Source organism: Mastigoproctus giganteus, chromosome 8, assembly GCF_048544385.1.
Source record: "Mastigoproctus giganteus isolate SK-2022 chromosome 8, ASM4854438v1, whole genome shotgun sequence".
Taxonomy (NCBI): domain Eukaryota; kingdom Metazoa; phylum Arthropoda; class Arachnida; order Uropygi; family Thelyphonidae; genus Mastigoproctus; species Mastigoproctus giganteus.
Genome location: NC_143582.1, coordinates 120,936,104 through 120,959,526, shown reverse-complemented (window position 1 = coordinate 120,959,526; position 23,423 = coordinate 120,936,104). Strand labels below are relative to the sequence as shown.

Genomic DNA, 23,423 nt, shown 5'->3' with positions numbered 1-23,423 from the left:
TAAGCGCAACATTATTCACAATAAGAATTACTAATATGACACGAAACATACCAAAAACAGTTGAATCATACATGTTTGCCGATGACCTGATCATCTCTTGTCAGTCACAAACTATGAATGCCATTGAAAGGCAACTTCAAATATCCATAACCAGAATAGAATCGTGGGCACAAAGGAATGACTATTCCTTAGCAGAAAATAAATCAACAGCAATGCATTTTTTGCAAAATACGCATACTACACCCAGATCCTGAAATATATTTAAAAAATAACTTGATTCCTCTTACCAATAACTTTTGTTTATTGGGTTTGTATCTAGACAATAAACTTAATTTTTCCAATCATATAGCCTACCTTAGAACGGCCTGTCTAAAGAAATTTAACATCTTAAGAGCTGTCTCCGCTAACTCCTGGGGTGCTGATAGACACTCAATATCACATCTCTATAGAACTTTAATTTGATCCTGCTTAGATTATGGATCACCTGTGTATGACTCCGCAAGGAACAGTTCCTTGTTGTGGCTAAATTCAATTCAGCATAGTGCCCTAAGGATAGCCATGGGAGCCTTCAGAACATCTCCAGTCCACAGCCTATATATTGAGGCAACTGAACCCCATTGCACCTCAGACGAAAAACCTTACTTTGTAATTATGCTGCAAAAATTAAAAGTATCCCATCTCACCCCAGCTGGGAATACCTGTTTGATCCTCAAAATGTAATGTTATACTGTAATAAACCTAATGAAAACTGCCCTGCAGGTCTTCGAATGCAAGAGATCATGGGCAGTTGGAATATTAACTTTCTTGATGACTATGCTTCTCCTGAACTTCCCTGGATTCAATTTTCACCTCATTGTGATATTTTCTTTCTGAGATGGGGGAAAACACTACCTGCAAAACAACAACCTACAGCAGCTACATGAAGCCCACATCTTATAAAACTCAGAAAAACTACTTATCTACACTGATGGCTCCAAAACAGATGAAGCCGTAGGTGCTGTAGCAATTTCTTCTACCTTCTCAATATCTCTATCTCTTCTTACCAAATGCACTATCTGTACCACAGAATTATATGCAATAAAACTGGCCCTAGATAATATAAGTAAGCAGTATTTCAAGCAAGCTTTGATATACACTGGCTCCTTAAGTGCAGTCACCGCCATTCAGTCTGTTACTTCTTCCCACCATCCAGTTCTGAAAGAGATTTAATACAGATTATATCAATATCAAACATCAAACCAGATGGTCACCTTCTGTTGGATCCCTGGTCATGTCAGCAGCCCAGGTAATGAACGTGCGGATCATGCTGCTAAACATCCTGACAGTACATCTTTCTGCCATCTGAAAGTCTCGTACACTGATTATAAATCCACTATTAAAACAGCATGTAGGACTCAATGGTCAGAACTTTGGCAAACACAAGTCAATAATAAACTGTTCCAGATTAAAAAAGAACCTCTGCTGTGGACTTCTAGTTTCAGGAGAAGCAGGTGAGAAGAAGTCATTTTGGCAAGACTTCGAATTGGTCATTCTTATAGAATGCATCTGTTCATGCTTATGGGAGAGAATCCTCCTCAATATCTCATCTGTCAGACCCAGCTAACAATTAAACATATTCTAATAGAATGCCCTCAGTACGCAACTATCCGAAAATCCAGTTTCTATTCTCTATCCAATTTGCAGGAACCTTTAACTTTATTACAGATACTTGGCAAAAATGCAGATTTTGAAGAACTATTTCAATATTTGAAATGCACAAAGTTATATAACCATCTCTGAAAGACATAATATACAATTTTCAGTCATAAGAAATTCATGAACAGGCACAATATGGCCCAGGAGGCCATTGTGCCAAAAATCCTTAATTACAACAACAATTACAACAAATCTGAGGGGGTATAAATTCAAATTGAAGAAAGACTTTGAAGTGTAAAATAGATGTGCAGAAATTTGCCTTTTGCCAGCAGGTTGATTGCTAGAACAGACTTCCATCTGTCATGGAAGTTGATATCTTAAATAAATTCAAGGAAGATTTGACAAACTTTTAGAGCGAATGGATTGTGTTAGTTAGTTTTCTGATGCCACAACAGGTTTCCCCTATCTCCGCTGAGAATGGATGTGTGAAATGTGTGTTTTTTTTTCTTGGTTGATGCTGTATAAGCTTGCTTTCTTGCATCATATGCCTCTAATATTCACAAGCCAAAGCATGCTACATTTGCTACCAGTGTTGAAGGAATTGTGGAACCATTTTACCTCATCTATTACCCAGTCAGCCAGCAGTATAGTGGTCCAGGTCAAAATCCAGAAAGTGAAGGAGAAATTCACATCTCCACTTTATTGATCGTACAGTATAATGTATGTACTATTGCAGTAATTGGCTATTGCTGCAATAGCCAATTTCTGCAATAGTACATACATTATTGCTGCAATAGCCAATTTCTTGAAGAAAAATGAAATACAGGCTATTAACTTCACATCAAAGGGATTTTATCTTTATAATGGGCCATTTACTATATAACAGATAAAAGAACTAGAATTCATGCTAAGGCAAATGCTGTTTGACCAGATAGCTTTCATTATGCTTTTTTTACCAAAATCTGTGAATCACCTACTCTCTTTGTATAACAGAATCTTTCTTGAAGAGCAGTTTTTCTATGCCTGGCAAAGACAGTTGTCATCGCTTTTGCTAAGTCAGGAAAGGACCATAAAATTACTACTAATTATTGACCTGTCATTCTGACTAGTGGTTTTTTGTGCAAAATCCTGGAGAGAATGGTCAATTGTCTTTTATGGTATTTAGAATCAAATGACCTCTCTGGCAAGCGTAGCTTCCAAAGAAACAGGTCCACTCTGGGCCACTTAATTAGACAAAAACATTAATCTAAAATGCTTTCCTAAAAGTTGAATGCCTGCTGTCAGTCTTCATTAACAAGGAAAAAGCATATGACACAACTTTGAGATTTTGTATTTTAAAAGACCTTTATTGGTCTTAGAGCACCTTCTCATTTTTTATTAAAAACTTTTTATCCAGTCAGTCTTTCATTCTTTCTGAATTTGTTTAGGATCCACCCCCCTCTCTCTCATCCCTTTTGCCTATGGGAGGGAATACCGTAAGTATTAGTTTTAATGTTATGCTTTTTGCCATTAAAGTGAATTAAATCAAATAACTTACTCCACCTGCAAATGGTGCCCTCTATATTGATTACTTTAGCCAATTTTTCTCAGTTGTGCAACATGGAGATTATTGAAAAACAACTGCAACAAACAAGCTATTGATTGTCTTAACTCCTGGGCACTTGTTAATTGATTCAAGTTCTTACCATAAAGACCATTTGCATTCATTTTTGTTGTAAACATAATTTTCAGAACCAGAATTTTATTATTCCTGAATATTATTCCAGTAGTACCTGTTACAGAATTATTGGGCTTGTTTTTTGATAAAAAAAAAAAAAAAACAATGAACCCCGGGGGCTCACATCTGGTGAGTATGGGCTTGGCAAACCCAGGGTCCTGAGCTGGATATCATCATTCTTCTCTTTCTTGGTGATGCCTTTCTACTTCTCTCTCTCTCTCTCTCTCTCTCTCTCTCTCTCTCTCTCTCTCTCTCTCTCTCTCTCACACACAGGGGGTAACTTGGGATTTTTTTTTTTTTTTTTTTTTTTTGGCTGGTGCAGCATAAGCCTCAGGCTTCCTTGTACCATATGGCTAATAATAATAATAATAATAATCAACCTATAGTAATAGTAATCGTGGAATGTGATGCAAGAAAGCAAAAAAAAAGTGTATGAACTTAGGTAGCATCAGCCAAAAAAAAATTCACACAACCATTCCCTCTAAATGTTTGACCAGTTCCTCCTTAAATATATGGGCGCCTTCATAGCCAGGTGGGAAGGAGCAGCAGTGCGTAGCACACGCTTCTTGGTTAGACCAGGGTTCGAGCCTGTCACCACCGAATATGGAGGATGTGAAAAGGTCAGGGAATGACCACCGCATATCCCGGAGCAATATGGCCTTAGTTGCTAATGCTACTAAAAACCAAATAACAAACAAACTAACAAACCTTAAATATATTTAACCGATCAACTTCCACCATGACAGATGTAAGTTTGTTCCAGCAATTAACTACCCACTGACTAAAGGCAAATTTCCGCACATCTATTCTACAGCTGTCTTTCCTCAATTTGAATTTAAGCCCCCTTACGTTCGTAATCTGAACAAGTGGAAGAATCCCATCAAAATTATTCACCGTGCTCAACCCATTCAAGGCCTTATACACCACAATCAGATCAACTCACATGTGCCTACTCTCCATGTGCTGCAATTTGCAGAACTTAAGCCTCTCTTGGTAAGAGGATCCATTCATTCCCCTCACCAATCTTGTCCTTTTCTGTACGCTCTCAAGCAAATCTACATCTTTCCTAAAATGATTCCTCCAGACCTGCATACTGCTTGTCTGGAGGCCAGCTTTAACCTTTACTGCGTAAAGGTTAAAGCTGGCTAAAGGCAAACTTCTGCACATCTGTCCTACAACTGTCTTTCCTCAATTTGAATTTATGCCCTCTCAGGTGCTTATTCTGAGCAAGAGGAAGAATCCCATCAGCATTGAGCATGCTCAAACCATTCAAGGCTTTATACACCTCAATCAGATCACCTCGCAGGTGCCTAGTCTCCAGATACTGTAATTTGCAAAACTTAAGCCTTTCTTCGTAAGAGCAACCCTTTGTTCCATTCACTAATCTTGTTGCTCTTCTATGTACTCGTTTCAACGGCTCTACATCTTTCTTGAAATGAGGCCTCCAGACCTGCATACAGTACTCAAGGTATGGCCTGACCACTGCCTTTATGACAGGGCATAATCACCTCCTTATCCCTGCTAGAAAAATTCCTGTATGTCATTGACAAGACACCATGAGCTACTCTTGCAGATCGTCTGCACTGCTCAGAAAACTTCATATCTGCCTGCACAATTACCCCAGGTCTTTTTCATTCTCTACCACCCTAAGTGTAGTTACACACAGTTGGTACGTTTCTCTGGGGTTACTTCTACCCATATGCAGTACTTTGCATTTGTCAGTGTTAAACTTCAGTTGCCACTTCTCATCCCATCTTCCCAAATTTTCTAGATCCTGTTGCAGTAGCACACTGCCATTACTGTCATTAACAACCCTGCCAGCCTTTGTATCATCTGAAAACTTCAACACTAAGCCTGATATACCTTCATCAATATCATTGATAAATATACAAAACAATAGTGGACCCAAAACCGAACCCTATGGGACTCCACTAATAACATTAGTCCACGAAGAGCAGTGCCCATTGATTACCACCCTCTGTCTTCTCCCACTCAACCATTCTTTTATCCATTGTAGCAACTTACCCTTAATACCATTCTGCTCCAATTTGTACAATAGTCTTCCATGTGCAACAGTGTCCAAAGCTTTCCTGAAATCCAAGTGTATGATATCAAAATTATTTTTTGCATCCAGTTCCTTTGTAACCACATCATAATATCTAATCAAATTTGTCAGACAAGACTTTCCCTTAACAAACCCATGCTGTGTCTGAATTATTGCTGCAGACTTGTCTTTTAACCAGTGACTCCATTATTTTCCCCGGAACAGAAGTTAAACTAACTAGTGTGTAATTACTTGTGTCACCCTTCGATCCCCCCCTTATGAATTGGGGATACATTTGCACTTCTCCAGTCTGTGGGGACCTCCCCTGAGTCCAAGGATGCTCTCATAATTATGGCTAAGGGTTTGCTTACTTCCTTTGCTACCTCCTTTAATATAACTGGATAGATCCCACCCACCCCAGGTGCCTTTCTTATGTTTAACTTCAACAATTTCTCCTCCACTTTGCTCTCAGTTATTACAAAATCATTAAGCATCCTACTACAATTTTGATAACCTTCCAGCATTTTCAATCCTTAATAACTCCTCATGTGTGAATGTAGATGCAAAATTATCTGAGATGCAAAATTATTCACACATACTCAAAATACTCATATATGTTAGATATGCATAAGAAGTTTGTATATCTTTCATGTTCTTTCATCTAGTTCATGGGCTGCATACTGTTGCATTATACCATGTCTGTATCATGCACTTTGTTTTGCAATCAAAATTAAAATATGTTCTTCAATGGCTGGTCACCATCCACCATCAGGCTATCCACATTGATACCCAAGCATTTTGAGCATTTTCAGTCCAGAGCCTATATGTGGAAGCAAATAAATTATCGCTATTGCTTTGACTGAAACATTTGTCTCTATGAAGGAGTTTGTTTATGCATGGGCGATGCACACATATCATTTCTACTACCAAGGTAGTTTTAATGAATTGTTTATTTATATTTCATATTGTGGAAACATCCACAAACAAACGTCACAATATAAGATGTAATTAAAATGATGCATTAAAACTACCTTGATAGTAGAAATGATGTGTGTGTGTGCATCACCCATACATAAACAAACTCCTTCATACTCTTAGGCATTAACCAAGAAATATCTTTTAGATTTTTCTCTATGTTATGCTTTAAAACCAAAATCTGTGTCTGACCATCCTATGTGGAAATCCGAATTTAAGCCACAATGGAAAAACTTGTATATTACCAAGCTGCCAATTGTCCATTAGCATTAGTAGAGGCATATGATGCAAGAAAGCAAGCTTATGCAGCATCAGCCAGAAAAAAAAAAAAAAAACACTTCCACTTCACTCCTCCGTTCATTCGAAATACCTGTCTAGCTGAGCCTTAAATTTATTTAGGCTATCAACTTCCACAACAAGAGATGGAAGTCTGTTCCACCAACCAACTACCCGCTGGCTAAAGGCAAATTTCTGCACATCTATCCTACATCTGTCTTCAAGCATTCAAGGCTTTATACACCTCTATCAGATCACCTCGCTGGTGATCTGATAGAGGTGTATAAAGGTGTATATCTTTCCTCAATCTGAATTAATGCCCTCTCAGGTGATTATTCTGAGCAAGAGGAAGAATCCCATCGGCATTGAGCATGCTCATACCATTCAAGGCTTTATACACCTCTATCAGATCACCTCGTCGGTGCCTAGTCTCCAGACACTGTAATTTGTAGAACTTAAGCCTTTCTTCATAAGAGCAACCCTTTGTTCCATTCACTAATCTTGTTGCCCTTCTCTGTACTCGTTCCAGCAGCTCTACATCCTTCTTGAAATGAGGCCTCCAGTCCTGTATACAGTACTCAAGGTGTGGCCTGACCATTGCCTTATACAAGGGAATAATCACCTCCTTATCCCTGTTAGAAAAATTCCAGTATATCATTGACAAGACACCATCAGCTATTCTTGCAGCTCGTCTGCACTGCTCAGAGAACTTCATATCTGCTTGCACAATTACCTCCAGGTCCTTTTCATTCTCTACCACTGTCAGTGTAGTACCACAGAGTTGATACGTTGCCCTGGGGTTGCTGTTTTCCATATGTAGTACTTTACATTTGTCAATGTTAAACTACATTTGCAACCTCTCTGCCCATCTGCTCAACCTTACCAGATCCAGCAGCATAGCATCAGTAGTGTCCTTAACAACCCTGCCAACCTTTGTATCGTCTGCAAACTTGGACGTTAAGCATCAATATTATTTATAAATACAGAAAACAATATTGGACCCAACACTAAACCCTGAGGGACTCCACTAATAACAATTGTCCACGATGAGCAATGTCCATTGATTACCACCACTCTCTGTCTTCTCCCCCCTCAACCACGCCTTTATCCATAGCAGCAATTTGCCTCCAATGCTACATTGCCACAATTTGTGCAGCAGTCTCCCATGTGCAGCAGTATCAAAAGCCTTTCTAAGATCCAAGTATATAACATAAAAGTTATTCCCTGCATCCAGTTCTTTTGTAACTATATCATAGTATCCAATCAAATTGGTCAAGCAAGACTTTCCTTTAACAAACCCATGCTGTGTTTGAGTTATAATTGAAGTCTTGTCTAGATGATCCTGCAGTGCTTCTTTAACCAGTGCCTCCATTAATTTTCCTGGAACAGAAGTTAAACTCACAGATCTATAATTACTTGTGTCAGCCTTTGATCCTCCTTTGTGAATTGGGGTCACATTTGCACATCTCCAGGCTATGGGTACCTACTCTGAGTCCGAGGAAGCTCTCATAATTATGGCTAACGGTTTGCTTACTTCCTTTGCTGCCTCCTTTAATATAACTGGATAGATCCCATTCACCTCGGATTCCTTTTTTGTGTTTATCCTCAACACTCAACAATTTCTCCTCCACTTTCCTCTCAGTTATTACAAAATCATCCAGCTCACTGCCAGAGTTTACTTCACCTCATTTACGTTCCTCTTCCTGAATAACTCCTCATGTGTGAATGTAGGTGCAAAATACTCGTTTAGTTTGTTAGCTACCTGAGCAGGATCATCAACAGTTGAACCATCGATATCAAGTGGACCAATCTGATTCATCCCCTTCCTTCTAGAGTTTACATAAGTAAAGAACTCTTTGCTGTTTTCGTTTGCAACCTTTGCCAAAGATTTCTCGTAATATGCCTTCACCTGCCTAACCTCCTTTCTAACTTTGTTACAAATCAACTTATATCTATCATAGGCTTCTGTATCACATGTTAATTTTTATGTATCCCATGCAATTTTCTTCTCTGCCATATGTCTCATTAGTTCATCTGACATCTATTTAGGCCTAAACCTTGAACAATATTTCTTAGTTGGTATGTAAAGTCTAGTAGCTTCCAAGATAAGTTCTTTGAATGCTTTCCATTTTAAATTTGCTGTTTGTAACATCATCAGTTGGTCCCGCTGTATAGAATTTAAATACTGTCTCAGACCATCGTAGTCGCCTTTACGAAAGCAAAAACCCTTCCCTTTACCCCTGATGGTAGTTACCTCTTTGAGTAAATCCCACTTCAGCACACTGTGATCACTGCTACCTAGTGGTTCCTTTATCTGCAGATTCTTAATGCATGAAGAATCACTACTGATAATAAATCAAGAGTATTACTTCCTCTAGGTTGCCTCCCGAACAGGCTGAAGTAGAAAACAATCATCCAATAAATCCACAAAAGCCTTGCTAGTGTGTGAGTGACCAACCCACAAATTCCAATCAATATCTGGGAAATTAAAATCCCTCGTTATTAGACTCTCTGATGTACTGGCCCACTCTATTTCCCTGTACAGTTTCTTAAAATACTCATCAGAGGCATTAGGCCTATAGCACACTCCTACTCTCAATTTTGATCTCCCAATGCTTATGTCACACCAAACTGACTCGACACTGCACTGGCCAGCGATGTCGACTGGCTTCATTTCCTGGGATTTTATGTGTTTCTTAACTAATAGCATAACCCCTCCTCCCTTCCTATCCTGTCTATCCTTTCTGTACACATTGTTCTCCCCAAATTCCAGTTCTGCATTCCTTATATCTGTGTGACACAACGTCTCTGATATCCCAACAATATCTGCCTTTGATGTTTTGAGCAATACCTCAAATTCATCAAATTTATTTACTAAACTCCTAGCATTAGTGTACACGCAAGTATACATGCACCTGTTCCTATTCTTAGCAACCCTAACACAACCCATTTGTTTACTTGTACCGCAATGACTCCCAGCAGTCTCTGAAATATCCTGCATCTTGTTTTCCAAGCTTCTGCTCATTCCGATAGAAGCAGTACAAGAATCACTTTCACTTCTGCCAGTGGCTACTGTTAATCTATTAGTCCTGGTATCTCCCCAAGCTAGCAGTTTTCCGACCCACCTAACACTGCCTCGATAGCATCAGCAAATATTCTTGCACCCTTTCTATTTAAGTGTATCCCATCCCTGTAGAAGCAGTCTCTCCTGTTACCAAGTACAGGTATTCAAGTCGAAGTGCTACTCAACAGTAGATAAGGTTGTCCAAACATCAAAGCAAACCCCTTAGGCATGCCCCTGATCCAGCATGTAGCTTCTCCCTCGAAGAATTAGGTGAAATCTGATTCTTCACCTTCTGTCTACCTACAGCTCTATCCAGCACCATTTATACAGAGTGGAGATGGGAGAAATCCCAGGTGCCATCTGATACAAACATATCATTTATACAGATGGCCCAAAGTTATATTTGAGCTGATTCTCTCAGAACGCAGTATGTACACACTGAAAAGCTACCTGCTGTAATGTTAGTCTTGGATCATATTAGAATTAGCTAAAATCAATTTTTTTTTATATATACTGATTCTGTGACTGTATTACAGGCTTTATTAGCATCGTAGTAGTAGTAGTAGTGGCATGTGATGCAAGAAAGCAAATGTATGAGCTTATGCAGCATCAGCCAAAAAAAAAAAAAAAAATCACACCATTCCCTCCAAATACCTGTCCAGTTCCTCCTTAAATTTATTCAACCTATCAACTTCCACAACGACAGATGGAAGTTTGTTCCAGCGCCGACCAGGCTAGCCGGGTGGGTAAAGCACCTGCCTGGCAACCCAAAGGTCGCGGGTTCGAATCCTGCCTCGGGCTTGGATCAAAGTACTGCAAAAAACCTTGGGAGGTGCACTATGGCCACAGAAGCCGATGCGCCAATAACTACCAAAAAAAAAAAAAAAAAAAAATTTGTTCCAGTAATTAACCACCCGCTGGCTAAAGGCAAATTTCTGCACATCTATTCTACATCTGCCCTTTCTTAATTTGAATTTATGCCCCCTTAGGTTCGTAATCTGAACAAGTGGAAGGATCCCATCAGAATTCAGCGTGCTGAACCCATTCAAGGCCTTATACACCTCAATCAGATCACCGTGCAGGTGTCTAGTCTCCAGCCACTGCAATTTGCAGAACTTAAGCCTCTCTTGATAAGAGGATCCCTTCATTCCCCTCACCAATCTTGTTGCCCTTCTCTGTACACGCTCAAGTAAATCTACATCCTTCCTAAAATGAGGCCTCCAGACCTGTACGCAGTACTCAAGGCGTGGCCTGACCATTGCCTTATACAGAGGGGTAATCACCTCCTTTTCCCTGCTAGCAAAATTCCTATATATCATTGACAAAACCCCATGACCTGCCCTGGCAGCCTGTCTGCATTGCTCAGAAAACTTCATATCTGCCTGCACAATTACTCCCAGGTCTTTTTCATTTTCTACCACCTTAAGTGTAGTACCACACAGTTGGTACGTTTCTCTGGGGTTACTTCTACCCATATGCAGTATTTTGCATTTGTCAAGGTTAAACAATCATCCAACAAATCCACAAAAGCCTTGCCAGTGTGTGAGTGACCAACCCACAAATTCCAGTCAATATCTGGGAAATTAAAATCCCCCATTATAAGACTCTCTGATTTACTGGCCCACTCGATTTCCCTGTACAGTTTCTTATTATACTCATCAGAGTCATTAGGCCTATAGCACACTCCTCCTCTCAATTTTGATCTCCCAATGCTTATGTCACACCAAACTGTCTGGACACTGCATTGTCCAGTGATGTCGACTGGCTTCACTTCCTTGGATTTTATGTGTTTCTTAACTAATAGCATAACCCCTCCTCCCTTTCTATCCTGTCTATCCTTTCTGTACACATTGTACTCCCCAAATTCCAGTTCTGCATTCCTTATATCTGTGTGACATCACATCTCTGATATCCCAACAGTATCTGCCTTTGATGTTTTGAGTAATACTTCAAATTCGTCAAATTTATTTACCAAACTCCTAGCATTGGTGTACACGCAAGTATACATGCACCTGTTCCTATTCTTAGCTACCCTAACACAACCCATGTGTTTACTTGTACTGCAATGACTCCCAGCGGTCTCTGAAATACGCTGCATCTTGTTATCGTGATGAAATACCCTGCATCTTGTTATCGTTCTCATCCAAGTTCTGTCTCGGGTTCAGCAGATGATACATTCTCTCTGTGAATGTACATTTTTATCTGCTTCTACTGGATCCATAGTCATATTAGGATTTGGGGAAATTATATGGCTGATACCACAGCCAAATCAGCAATTCCCACTGACAGGCCATCTTGGTCTGTCAGTCCCCTATACTGACTATGGGCAAATAATACACAACAAGATATACTCTCAATGGCAAGATTCATGAAAATGAAACCAGATAAAGCTGTAATTAAAACATGGCAGTACAGTCTGCAGCAAGTCTTGTGATACCATTTTATCTATAAAACTTATTTTAACTAGCTGTGCTAATTTTTCCAGTGCACAATATATATGCTTTACTACTTTTATCCATCCGAATTCCCACTGACACTGGGCCTTATACACTCAGTCAGATTTTATTAGACAATGATATGTGGCAGAAAAGAAAAATGCATGGGATACATATAAATTAACAGGTGACACAGAAGCCTATGTTAGAAATAAGCTGGTCACAAAGGATGAGAAAAAGGAGGTGATTATCCCCTTGTATAAGGCAATGGTCAGGCCATGCCTTAAGTACTATATACAAGTCTGCAGGCCTCATTTTAAGAATGATATAGAGCTGCTGGAATGAGTACAGAGAATTGTAACAAGATTAGTGAATGTAACAAAGGGTTGCTCTTACGAAGAAAGGCTTGAATTTTGCAGATTAAAGTGTTTGGAGACTAGGCACCTGCGAGGTGATCTGATTGACGTGTATAAAGCCTTTAATGGTTTGAGCATGCTCAATGCTGATGGCATTCTTCCTCTTGCTCAGAATAATCGCCTGAGAGGACATAAATTCAAAATGAGGAAAGGCAGTTATAGGATAGATGTGCATAAGTTTGCCTTTAGCCAGCGGGTGGTTGATTGCTGGAACAAACTTCCATCTGTCATTGTAGAAGTTGATAGCTTAAATAGATTCAAGGCAGAACTAGACAAACATTTGGGGCGAGCGGATGAGTGAAATAAGAATTTTTTTTTTTTTTGGCTGATGCTGTATTAGTTTGCTTTCTTGCATCATATGTCTTTACCAATGCTAATGTTAATGATCATGCATCTTCAGTTTGAAAAATTTTTCAAACATCACAATTATTAACTTTTGCAAATATATGTAATATTGAGCATTGATTGATTTTTAATAAGTACTGCCTTTTACTGAATTTTATACTTTTATATTTTTTTATAGGGTAATCTCTATAAATGGTTACTAAAAACCTTTTTCTTTTATACCTTTTATGGCATGAACTTAGTACACTATAACCTTGGTCGCTTTTGTATTAGTGAAACAAAAACCAAGGTTTAAGCTTTATTTGTTCTTATGAAATCTGTTCTCTTTTTTCAAAAGTATAGAATCTAGTTGTTCACGTATATTTCAATTTATTTTTTAAAAAGAGTCGCACTACTTATCTTTCAGGAGATATATTATAAAATTCAGAACAAATGTTTACTAAGGTATCCTAGACTTGTGCTAGTAATAGTGAAGAAGCCATAGACTTGGACAGTTTGGACAAAATAGTTTACAGATACCTTTTATTAGTGCTTTTCTTCCCTAAGTCAAAAAGGGATGCAGTTTTAATTTTATACTTAAAGTAAGACTGAAAACAAAACTTTACTGGCTTGTTCCACATTAAGAAAATGGAAATCAAAGTTTGAACATTAAACACATATACAGACTGAATAACAATTCTCATTAGATGAATTCTAATAAAATTTTATATTTGCTTTTTTAGACTGATTTATCATGCATTCCCTAATTTCATTAAAAGTGGACTAACAGAAATCCAGAAATTGTAATTTTCCTTTTTTTTTTCATATATATCGTATAAAGTATCTATATTGTAGCCCACTGGATATTATGGTTATTGCCATGCACTGATTATTGGAGGAATGAATGGGCAATATGGCAGATGCACAGAAACAAAATGTTCTTGGTTTGTGCTAAAAAGTCATTGCTTTTTGCTCATTTTTTTTTTGTATAAATCATCAGTTATTATTATTTGTTAACATGCCTGAAATGTAACTACTATGTACATTAACTAACTTATTATTCTAAAGATTGTTATTTTTAATGTTTCACTGCAATTCCGTCTCTTTTTGTTGACATCAATGAGTACTTTTGGTAAATGAAAAATGCTTTGTAATAAACTGTACACATTCTCTTTCATAAGTTACTTTATTTCAGATTTGTTATTTTTTATTTTTCAGAAAAATGAAGTTCGCAATCATATTACAAATTACTTTTCTCAGATATCTGATGTCTTAAATAAGGTCCCAAGAGAAATGCTTCTTGTATTAAAAACTCAAGATCTTCTACGAGGAATTGAATCTGTGCTGGGTATGTCCTTATCTCATTATAAATTTTTTCTTCAATACTTGTATAATCCATCAAGGAAGGTTGTTCTAGCTGTTGGGTATTAAGTTATATAATATAATGACAAAAGTGTGCAGTAAAATGTAAGGAACAGCCAAAGTCGCATATCAGCAATAGTTGAGGCATGTGATGCAAGAAAGCAAGCTTATAGAGCATTACCAAAAAAAAAAAAAAAAAAAAAACCTTCCCATTTCACCCATCCAGTCACTCCAAATGTTTGTCCAGTTTAGCCTTAAATTTATTTAAGCTACTAACTTCCACAACAACAGATGGAAGTCTGATCCAGCAATCAACTACCTGCTGGCTAAAGGCAAACTTCCACACATCTGTTATTATTATTATTAGCTATATGGTGCATGGAAGCCTGAGGCTTATGCTGCACCAGCCAAAAATAAATTCCCGAGTTACCCTGAGAGAGAGAGAGAGAGAGTTATTTGTTATTTGGTTTTTTAGGAGCATTAGCAACTAAGGCCATATTGCTCCGGGAATATGCGGTGGTCATTCCCTGACCTTTTCGCATCCTCCGTATTTGGTGGTGACGGGATCGAACCCCGGTCTAATCAAGAAGCGTGTGCTACGCACTGCTGCTCCTTCCCACCTGGCTACGGAGGCGCCGAGAGAGAGAGAGAGAGAGAGAGAGAGAGAGAGAGAGAGTCAAAGGTAGAAAGGAATCACCAAGAAAGAAAAGAATGATGATATCCAGCTGAGGACCCTGGGTGTGTCAAGCCCATACTAACCAGATGTGAGCCCCTGGGGTGAAACTGTCTTTCCTCAATTTGAATCTATGCCCACTCAGGTTCTTAATATCAGCAAGTGGAAGTACCCCATCAGCATTGAGCCTGCTCAAATCATTCAAGGTACACCTCAATCAGATCACCTCGCAGGTGCTTAGTCTCCAGATTTTGAAACAGCACAAGGTCAGCAAAGAGGTAATTTGGGTACTTAAAAAGCTAAGATTTCCTCTTGGAGATTAATGAGGAATCCTACAGTGGACAGGTTACTTAAAATTGGAAATTTTCCTTGTTATTGCTTTCACCTTGATTAGTAGTTGAATATCAGCATTCTGAGAATGTATAGTGATTCAAGAAGGGTGGAAGTGTTTGGGTCGTTTCAGCATTTGGAACTTAGGCCTTTTTAGGTGTTAGTATGTACTATATAATAAATTGCATGTATTTATGATCTGTTTTTCCTCTTATGTGGGATAAAAAAACTTTGGTTTCTGGGATCAGAATGAATGGTTTCTTATTTATAAAAAAATATATATATTTATACCCTACCTTAGACCAACTAACTTGTCTGCAGTGTGAATAAAGCTTATAAGAGGGTTCCCACTCAGACAACTTTTGACAGTGCCAGGAATCAAAAGCAAGCTTTCCACCAAGCATGAGAGAACCTCACTATCTGTCATACCACCTTGAATGAATAAACACTGTTTTGCATCAGTACTTACTGATTTATTAGAATCAAAATAGGAATGATAGATCTGTAAGCTAACAATTTTAAAATAAATTATAACAAAGTAAACATTCTATTCTATCTTCCTTGCTGTTCCAACTAGGGTTGGGTCAGGTGAATCAAAGCCTTCCATCTTTTTCTATCTTCCCAAATCTTATCTTCTGTCATTCTCTCCCACTTGATTCCCTTCTTTTCCACATCTTTTCTAATCTGATCTCTCCATCTTTTCCGGGGTCTTCCTCTTCGCCTTTTCTTGTCCATTTTCATCTCATTCTTTTGGTATTCTGTTCAAGTTCATTCTCTTCATGTGTCCAAACCATCGCAAACATGATGCAGTCTTCTTCTCCCTCAAACTTTCTATTCCCAAGTTCAAAATTTAAAACAAATACACCAACCGTTTAACTATAATGGTTTAATACTGAAAACTATAAGATGTACCAAACGATACTACACAGTAAAATAATATATGCAAAAAACTGATTTACAAAATAAAATATGCGATAAAATATAATAAAATATAAATAAAATATTTAAAATACAATAAAATACAATAAAATTAAAAGCGATAAAACATTGACTGAAGCTTTCGGGGGCTTCCGCCTCCTTTCTCAACAACAATGATATTTAAGCAACACATCCTTAAGTAACAGGCTCATTAAACCATTATAGTTAAACAGTTGGTGTATTTGTTTTAAATTTTGGATATGTACTCTCCCAACCTCAGAGGCCTTTTTGAAGATATTCCCAAGTTCATTCTAATGTCAATATTTCTAATTTTGTCTGTTATCGTTTTAGCTAGCATAGACCTTTATTTCCATTGCTTGGATTCTGCTGGTATCCTTTTTATCCATCCTCCACGTTTCAGCAGCGTAGGTCAAAACTGGGACAAAATATGCCCCATTTATCAGCTTTTTACACTTCATTGGAACTTCCTTAGCCATAACAGGCTGTTAACGTTACAGAAGAAACTCTTGACTAGCTGCTATTCTCTTTGTTAACAACTTTAACACTTTGAATACATATTTTTAATCATCACAACCTCCTCCCTGTCTATTACCATTTTCTCCAGACTTTCCCATGCTTTTTTTTTGCACAATATCATATGCTTTTTCAAGGTCTAAACTCTCAATGTCTTTCTAGCAATTCTTTTAAAGAAAATATCAGATCAGTCATTGATCTTCCTCTTCTGAATCCATACTGTTCTTCCCTCATTCTCTTTTCTATTTTATTCCTTAAACTTGTGTCAAGTATTTGCTCCAAAATTTTAGCACAGTGGCATAATAAAGTGATTCCCATGTACATTCTCTTCTGGACTCTTTCTTAAAAATTGGTATGAGTCCCTTTGTCCAACCATGGTATTCTTTTCTCTTTCCAAACTAGGCTAATAATATCATACAGCCATTTTAATCCAATATTGCCAGCTGTCCTAATAACTTCAACTGGTAACTCATCATCTCCAGGTGATTTTCCATTCTTAATCTTTTTCATTGCTTCTTTTACTTCACCAAGACCAACTTTTGGGCTCTCTTTCCCCACTGCAAGTTCTTCTCTTCTCGCACCATCTTCCTTTCCGTTAGCATTAAACAGGGTTGTAAAATAGTCCTACTACTGTTTCCTGATTTCCTTCTCATATGTGACTAATTTTCCACCCATATCAACTAGGAACCCTGGTTCTTCATTGTTCCTTTTCTTATTCCTCAACATTCCATATATCATCTTTTTATTTCTTCCTTTTTGTTGTAAATCGTCCACACACACACACACACACACACATAGTAGAAATTTTCAGGATGATTCCGACACTTCCTTTGCTTGTGTTTAAACATTTTAACAATACAATGTTATTAAACAAACCACAGAAGAAACAAAAAATATGCAGTAGATACATAGATAAACTGTACAATGCTAAAACTGTCTTTCTGTTACTGAAAGGGGAAACTAGACGGCAGACAGACAAGGTTTAAACATATTAACAATACAATGCTAAGCAAAACACAGAAGAAACAAATGACATGTGATAGATACATAGATAAACTGTACTCATGCTTATGCTATACTGTATTTCCAAAAGAAAGAGAGGGAGAGGTGGACAGCAGACAGAAATTATTGTTGCAGGTAATACAACAGATCATTGTCATATCTACTTCCCTAAATTTTAGTAAGATATACTTATTATGAGTAAGCACAAAAATGTATATGTAGAAATTGTGACATAATGTGAAATTTTCAGAATTATTTTTGAGATCTACATGTAAAAATTGACTGAAAAGAGCTGATATATTAGCATCGTATATTTACATTTCAATAAAGATTTTGATAGTGCTTCACATAAACAACTGCCATACAAATTGAAGCAGTGTGGCAGGGTGACAAGTTACTGCTATGGATAAATGAATGGTTGAGTGGTAGTAGATAGAGAGTGATTATTAATAGCCAATGCCATTCATTAATTAATGTTATGGGTGGGATTGCATAGGACTCTTTTGTCCCCTTTCTCCTCCCACCACCATTGGATTATTATAGTGAAATTTCACATTTTTAGACTTTGGCTTTCTCTGATCCATTTATAGTATTTATTTTTATTTATTTTTATTCATAGAAATTTACTATTGTTCTGTTTGTTCCTCTCCCCACACACAATTATTTTTCAATGCGTCTTGACTTCCAGTACTTTTTTCATTCAGCTAGTTCACTAACAGAGTCTTGTGATATTTTATTTTATCTGTTTTCCTCTATTGATTTATATTACTTTATTTTTTGATATTTAGCCATATTGGTTAAATATCTTAGCCATAATTTAGCCAAAATTGAACCATTTTGAAAATTTTATAAAATTTATTAAAATTATTTTTCCTTCAGTTTCTATTCTGTTCTCTTCTCATCCACTCTACACTTAATATTTAATATTAATTTTCACTATTTTCATTTATTTCCGATTATATATTGTAGTGATATATGCTGCTGCTGTTTTGTATGAGGCTTGTGCTTAGTGTGTTATTCTTTTCACTAGTTTCCTTTATTTTTCAATTTCTTCATTCTTGTACTTCAAGTGTGCATGTGTTTGTATATATATATATACTATCATTGAATTATATTAAAATAAGTTAAATTATAATAAAGCGAAAATAAATAATTAAATAATTAAGCATTCATTAGAGGCAGCGACATGCAATTCCTCCATATGAAGCTGAAATACATCCAATATTTTAAATTAAATAAAATAAAACATAAGCCAGTAGTATGGCAAAAACTGTAGAGTGAAAATTAACATAAAAATAACCCAAATAAACAAACAAACGAAAAACAAGAATAGACATAAATAGTAGCCCAGAAACCCTTGTATAATTTCAAAGTTTGAAATTATACAAGGGTTTCTGGGCTGCTATTTATGTCTATTCTTGTTTTTCGTTTGTTTGTTTATTTGGGTTATTTTTATGTTAATTTTCACTCTACAGTTTTTGCCATACTACTGGCTTATGTTTTATTTTATTTAATTTAAAATATTGGATATATATATATATATATATATATATAAAATTTACAAACATATATAATTATGTTTATTTTAATTGAATTTAATGCATTACTGGTAAAATATTGAAAGCCTGAATACTGTCTTAATATTAATTTATCAGAGTGCTAATGGTAAAATTTGAGCCAACATTGGCATACCCGGACATTCAGTGACCTGAATATCCAGGTATCGTTCCAACCACTTGGTATGTAGTCGCGATCTGTACATTGTCATATCGGTCTCTAGTCTGGTTATTTCATAGTACGTTCGCATGATGTACGTATTCATTTCAATGCTCCACTTCATGCCTTGGCGTTTTCTTTCTTCTTATTTATTATGATTATTATTATTATTATTATGATAATACAAAATTATATATTTTCCCATATAAGCAAATATTTTCATCAATATGGACTGTTAAACAACTCTCTATTGTCATATCAGAAGGGCAAGAGCACACAGACATTATTAGAGAACTTAGTAGACTCTCTAAACTTACATTTAAACAACAATAACTTCATATTGATTTTATTTATAGATTTGACCAAAGCATATGACCTAATTGATATCCCAATATTGCAACAGAAATTACTAAAATATGGTATAAGGGGAAGACTCAATCAACTTCTAGCAAATTATTTAACCAAGAGAAAAATAACAGTAGAAGTAGAAAATACAAAGGGAAAATCTTATAATGTAAAGAGAGGAGTACCTCAGGGCACACATGCTGGGCCAATCATGTTCAACATCTATATAAATGACATATTCGAAGTAATTAAGAACTCCTTTATAAAAATTTATGCAGATGATATAATCTTATATACAATAGGAAAGAACCTAACAAAAATGGAGAATGATTTACAACAGGATGCAATACATTTACAAACTTGGTTGCACGATAATAAATTAGCACTCAGCTTTGAAAAAACAAAATTTTTGGTAATAAGACCTCCTCATCAAACCTTGGACATTCAACCCCTCTATCAAATTGCACAAACATGATTGTCTACATGATCAGAATTTCAAGAATTGCAAATGTCTAACAGTGGAAGAAATTTCAAATCATTGTTACCTTGGGTTATGGATTGACTTCAGTCTAAGTTGGGTAATGCCTATAACAAACTTGTACAAAAAAATGAGATTTTATGTGTACTTTTTCTACTACATTAAGAATAAGTTAAATCTTAGAACAAAAGTTACCTTATTTTATGCATTAGTGGACTGCCAACTCACTTATTTAGTAAATATATGGGCACGAGCAAATAAAATAGAAATAAGGGCAATAAACAACTTAATGAATAGGATTCTGAAACTTTTAATGGGGACAAACTCTTGGAATGACCTGAACAAGAGAAGGCAATTTTTGTTGAAACATAAAATACTGTATCCAGTTCAAAAACTGAAGTTAAATCTATTCTTAAAAAATCTTAACACTATTTTTGAAGAGTCGAATCTGCAAAGAAATGTCTCGCAAAATTTAAGGAACCCAAAAGCAATTACTTTTCCTCACCCTAGGATACTAAATAGATTTGGAGATAGGCACACAGTGAATATAATAAACAACTTGTTGGCTAGCATTGATTTCAGGCTTAGGAGAAGTTACCCCATCTCCAAATTAAAATTCCTAATAAGAAAATTCTTGATACTCAATGACACAGTAGATTAGAATTGATATGCAGATAAACTACTACCTCTGTTTACAGTGTGGAATATACTATGTGTAGTGACTTCATAGTCTTTTCTGTAAGATAACAAATTTGTACAAAACTGTTGTAAAGGAAGAATTACAACTTGTTGTCAAGAAATTTACTTTTCTTAACAAGTTCATTTATTGTAAACGAATTCTCTTGATAAATAAAATTGTATTGTATTGTATTGTATTATATTATATTATTTCTCCCTTATTATTATTATTATACCCTACTTTATTATTATTTATTATTATTTATTATTATTAGCTATATTAGCTATATTTATTATTATTAGCTTATTAATTATTATTAGCTATATGGCGCAAGGAAGCCTGAGGCTTATGCTGCACCAGTAAAAAAAATTCCTGAGTTACCCTGAGAGAGAGTCAAAAGTAGAAGGGAATCACTGAGAAAGAGAAGAATGATGATATCCAGCTCAGGACCCTGGGTGTTCACCAAGCTCATACTTACCAGATGTGAGCCCCTGGGGGTGAACTCTGGTGAACTCCACTAATAACAATAGTCCAGAAAGAGCAGTGCCCATTGATAACTACTTTTTGTCTTCTTCCACTCTACCATCCCTTTATCCATTACAGTAACTTGTTTTTAATGCCATACTACTCCAATTTGTATAGCAGTCTTTTATGTCAAAATGGTACAGTGTCAAAAGGTTTTCTGAAATCTGAGTATATGATGCCAAAAGTATTTTTTTCATCCAGTTCCTTTATTACTGCATCATTGTATTCAGTCAAATTAGTCAGGCAAGATCACCCCTTAACAAATCGATGCTGTAATTGGCATATAACTACATTCCATGCTAGATGGGCCTACGTCATTTCTTTAACCAGTGTCTTCATTATTTTACCTGCAACAGAAGGCAAGCTAACATGTCTATAATTGCTTATGTCACCCATGCCACTCATGCTTTGCATTCTTTAATTCAGTTTGCAGTTGATCAAGATTCTGGTAAAGTTTCTTTAATGTATTACTAAATAGCTAATCTTTATATAGATTGGTTAAACTGTGTAATTGGTGAAATTTAGTCAGTGTAAGCAATTTCCCTTTCCATGCCCACTTCTTCACTGCTAAACTAACTAAATGAAGCTATTGTATATGTTTTGGTCTGAGAAATATTATATTCCAAAATATTAAACAGGATAACTGAATTTTTTATGTCTAATTTCCAATTAAAAGAAAATGTTCTGCTCACTTATTCATGTAATGTATAGTTTGATTAGCAGCTGTTGTTAGTTACATTGTGTCAACCAATGATAAACAAATATAAATTGTAACTGTCAAGCTTTGACTATACAAAAGGTATCGGAAAGATTTTTCACTGATACTGCTGAAGTACCTTGACAACAACTCTGTTTGTATGATCAGTATAAGAAATGAAAATCTTAAGAATTTCAGTTTTAATTTGTCCAGTGGGTTTTAATAAGGTTTGAATTTTTTTCATTTCAGGTGTCAGAGGATCTTATTCGTCATTCTATACAGTGTCTCACTGCTGTACAAAAGTGCTGTTTAAGGACAGATTTCTCATGTGTAAATCTGTTTTTTGTAAAACAAAATTGCTGATATTGAAAAAAATAGAAGAGACAAGAATTTTCTTATATTATTTATATTTGTTGTTTATTAGTTCAGGCATTGGTGTGTGGTTTAAACAAATATTATAAAGGAGATAAATATATTCCTTTCACCTTTGATTTATACTGTCATCTGTGTGTGATAAAATTACATATATGTACAACAGTATAGATGGAGATTTCCCCTACCCCTCCAAGTGTACAGTTTTTAAAATATATTTGCAAGCTGCTGAAAAGTTTTAATGTAATTCATAATGGCTAAATGTAAATTTTAATAGTTTTGTAGTTGTTATTTTTTAATATTAAGTTGGCCTAAAATAATGCTTTTCTATATCTCTCCCCTCCTCCCGCAACATTCCAAATCCCAGCTATACTGCTGTTTCACATATACATAAGCTGTTGAATTTGAAACTGAATAATTTCTTGTCCTTTCCTATAGATTGACCATATTATATGCTATATGGTCTTATTGATTTGATAATGAAATGCATGAAATGATGAAATGACCAGCAGATTTTAAATAAAAAATGTTTAACTACCAATTATTATACTACTCATACTCAGTATTCTCATTGCAGTCTTTTTTCATTGCCAATTATATAACCTGAATCTAATGTATATACATTTTTAATTCTTGATAATTCATTTCAGCATTTTACATAGTTCTTAGTTTACTAGTCATGTTTCCCATTCTCACATTCAAATCAATGTCTTAATTGAATAATCTTTGGGCAGATCAGAAAGGAAAATATGCAATTCAAATATCTTTTCTATTCATGAAATTCAAATATTCTTTTCTATTCATGCAATTCAAATATTCTTTTCTTTTCATGCAATTCAAATATCTTTTCTATTCATGAAATTCAAATATTCTTTTCTATTCATGCAATTCAAATATCTTTTCTAT

At 35.9% G+C, this 23,423-nt stretch overlaps 1 protein-coding gene across 3 annotated transcripts in view; it reads left to right on the top strand.

Annotated features, from left to right (window-relative positions):
- The window catches only part of Adck1 (aarF domain containing kinase 1), a 375,938-nt gene extending 352,930 nt beyond the window's left edge, over positions 1-23,008 (top strand). For all 3 annotated transcript variants that reach the window (XM_090379667.1, XM_090379666.1, XM_090379665.1), the window contains 2 exons: positions 14,105-14,234; positions 22,395-23,008. In XM_090379667.1, coding sequence (XP_090235793.1) covers positions 14,105-14,234; positions 22,395-22,606 — 342 coding nt within the window. In that variant the 3' untranslated portion in view covers positions 22,607-23,008. The remainder of the gene's footprint in view (positions 1-14,104; positions 14,235-22,394) is intronic.
- The last annotated feature ends 415 nt before the right edge of the window (positions 23,009-23,423 follow it).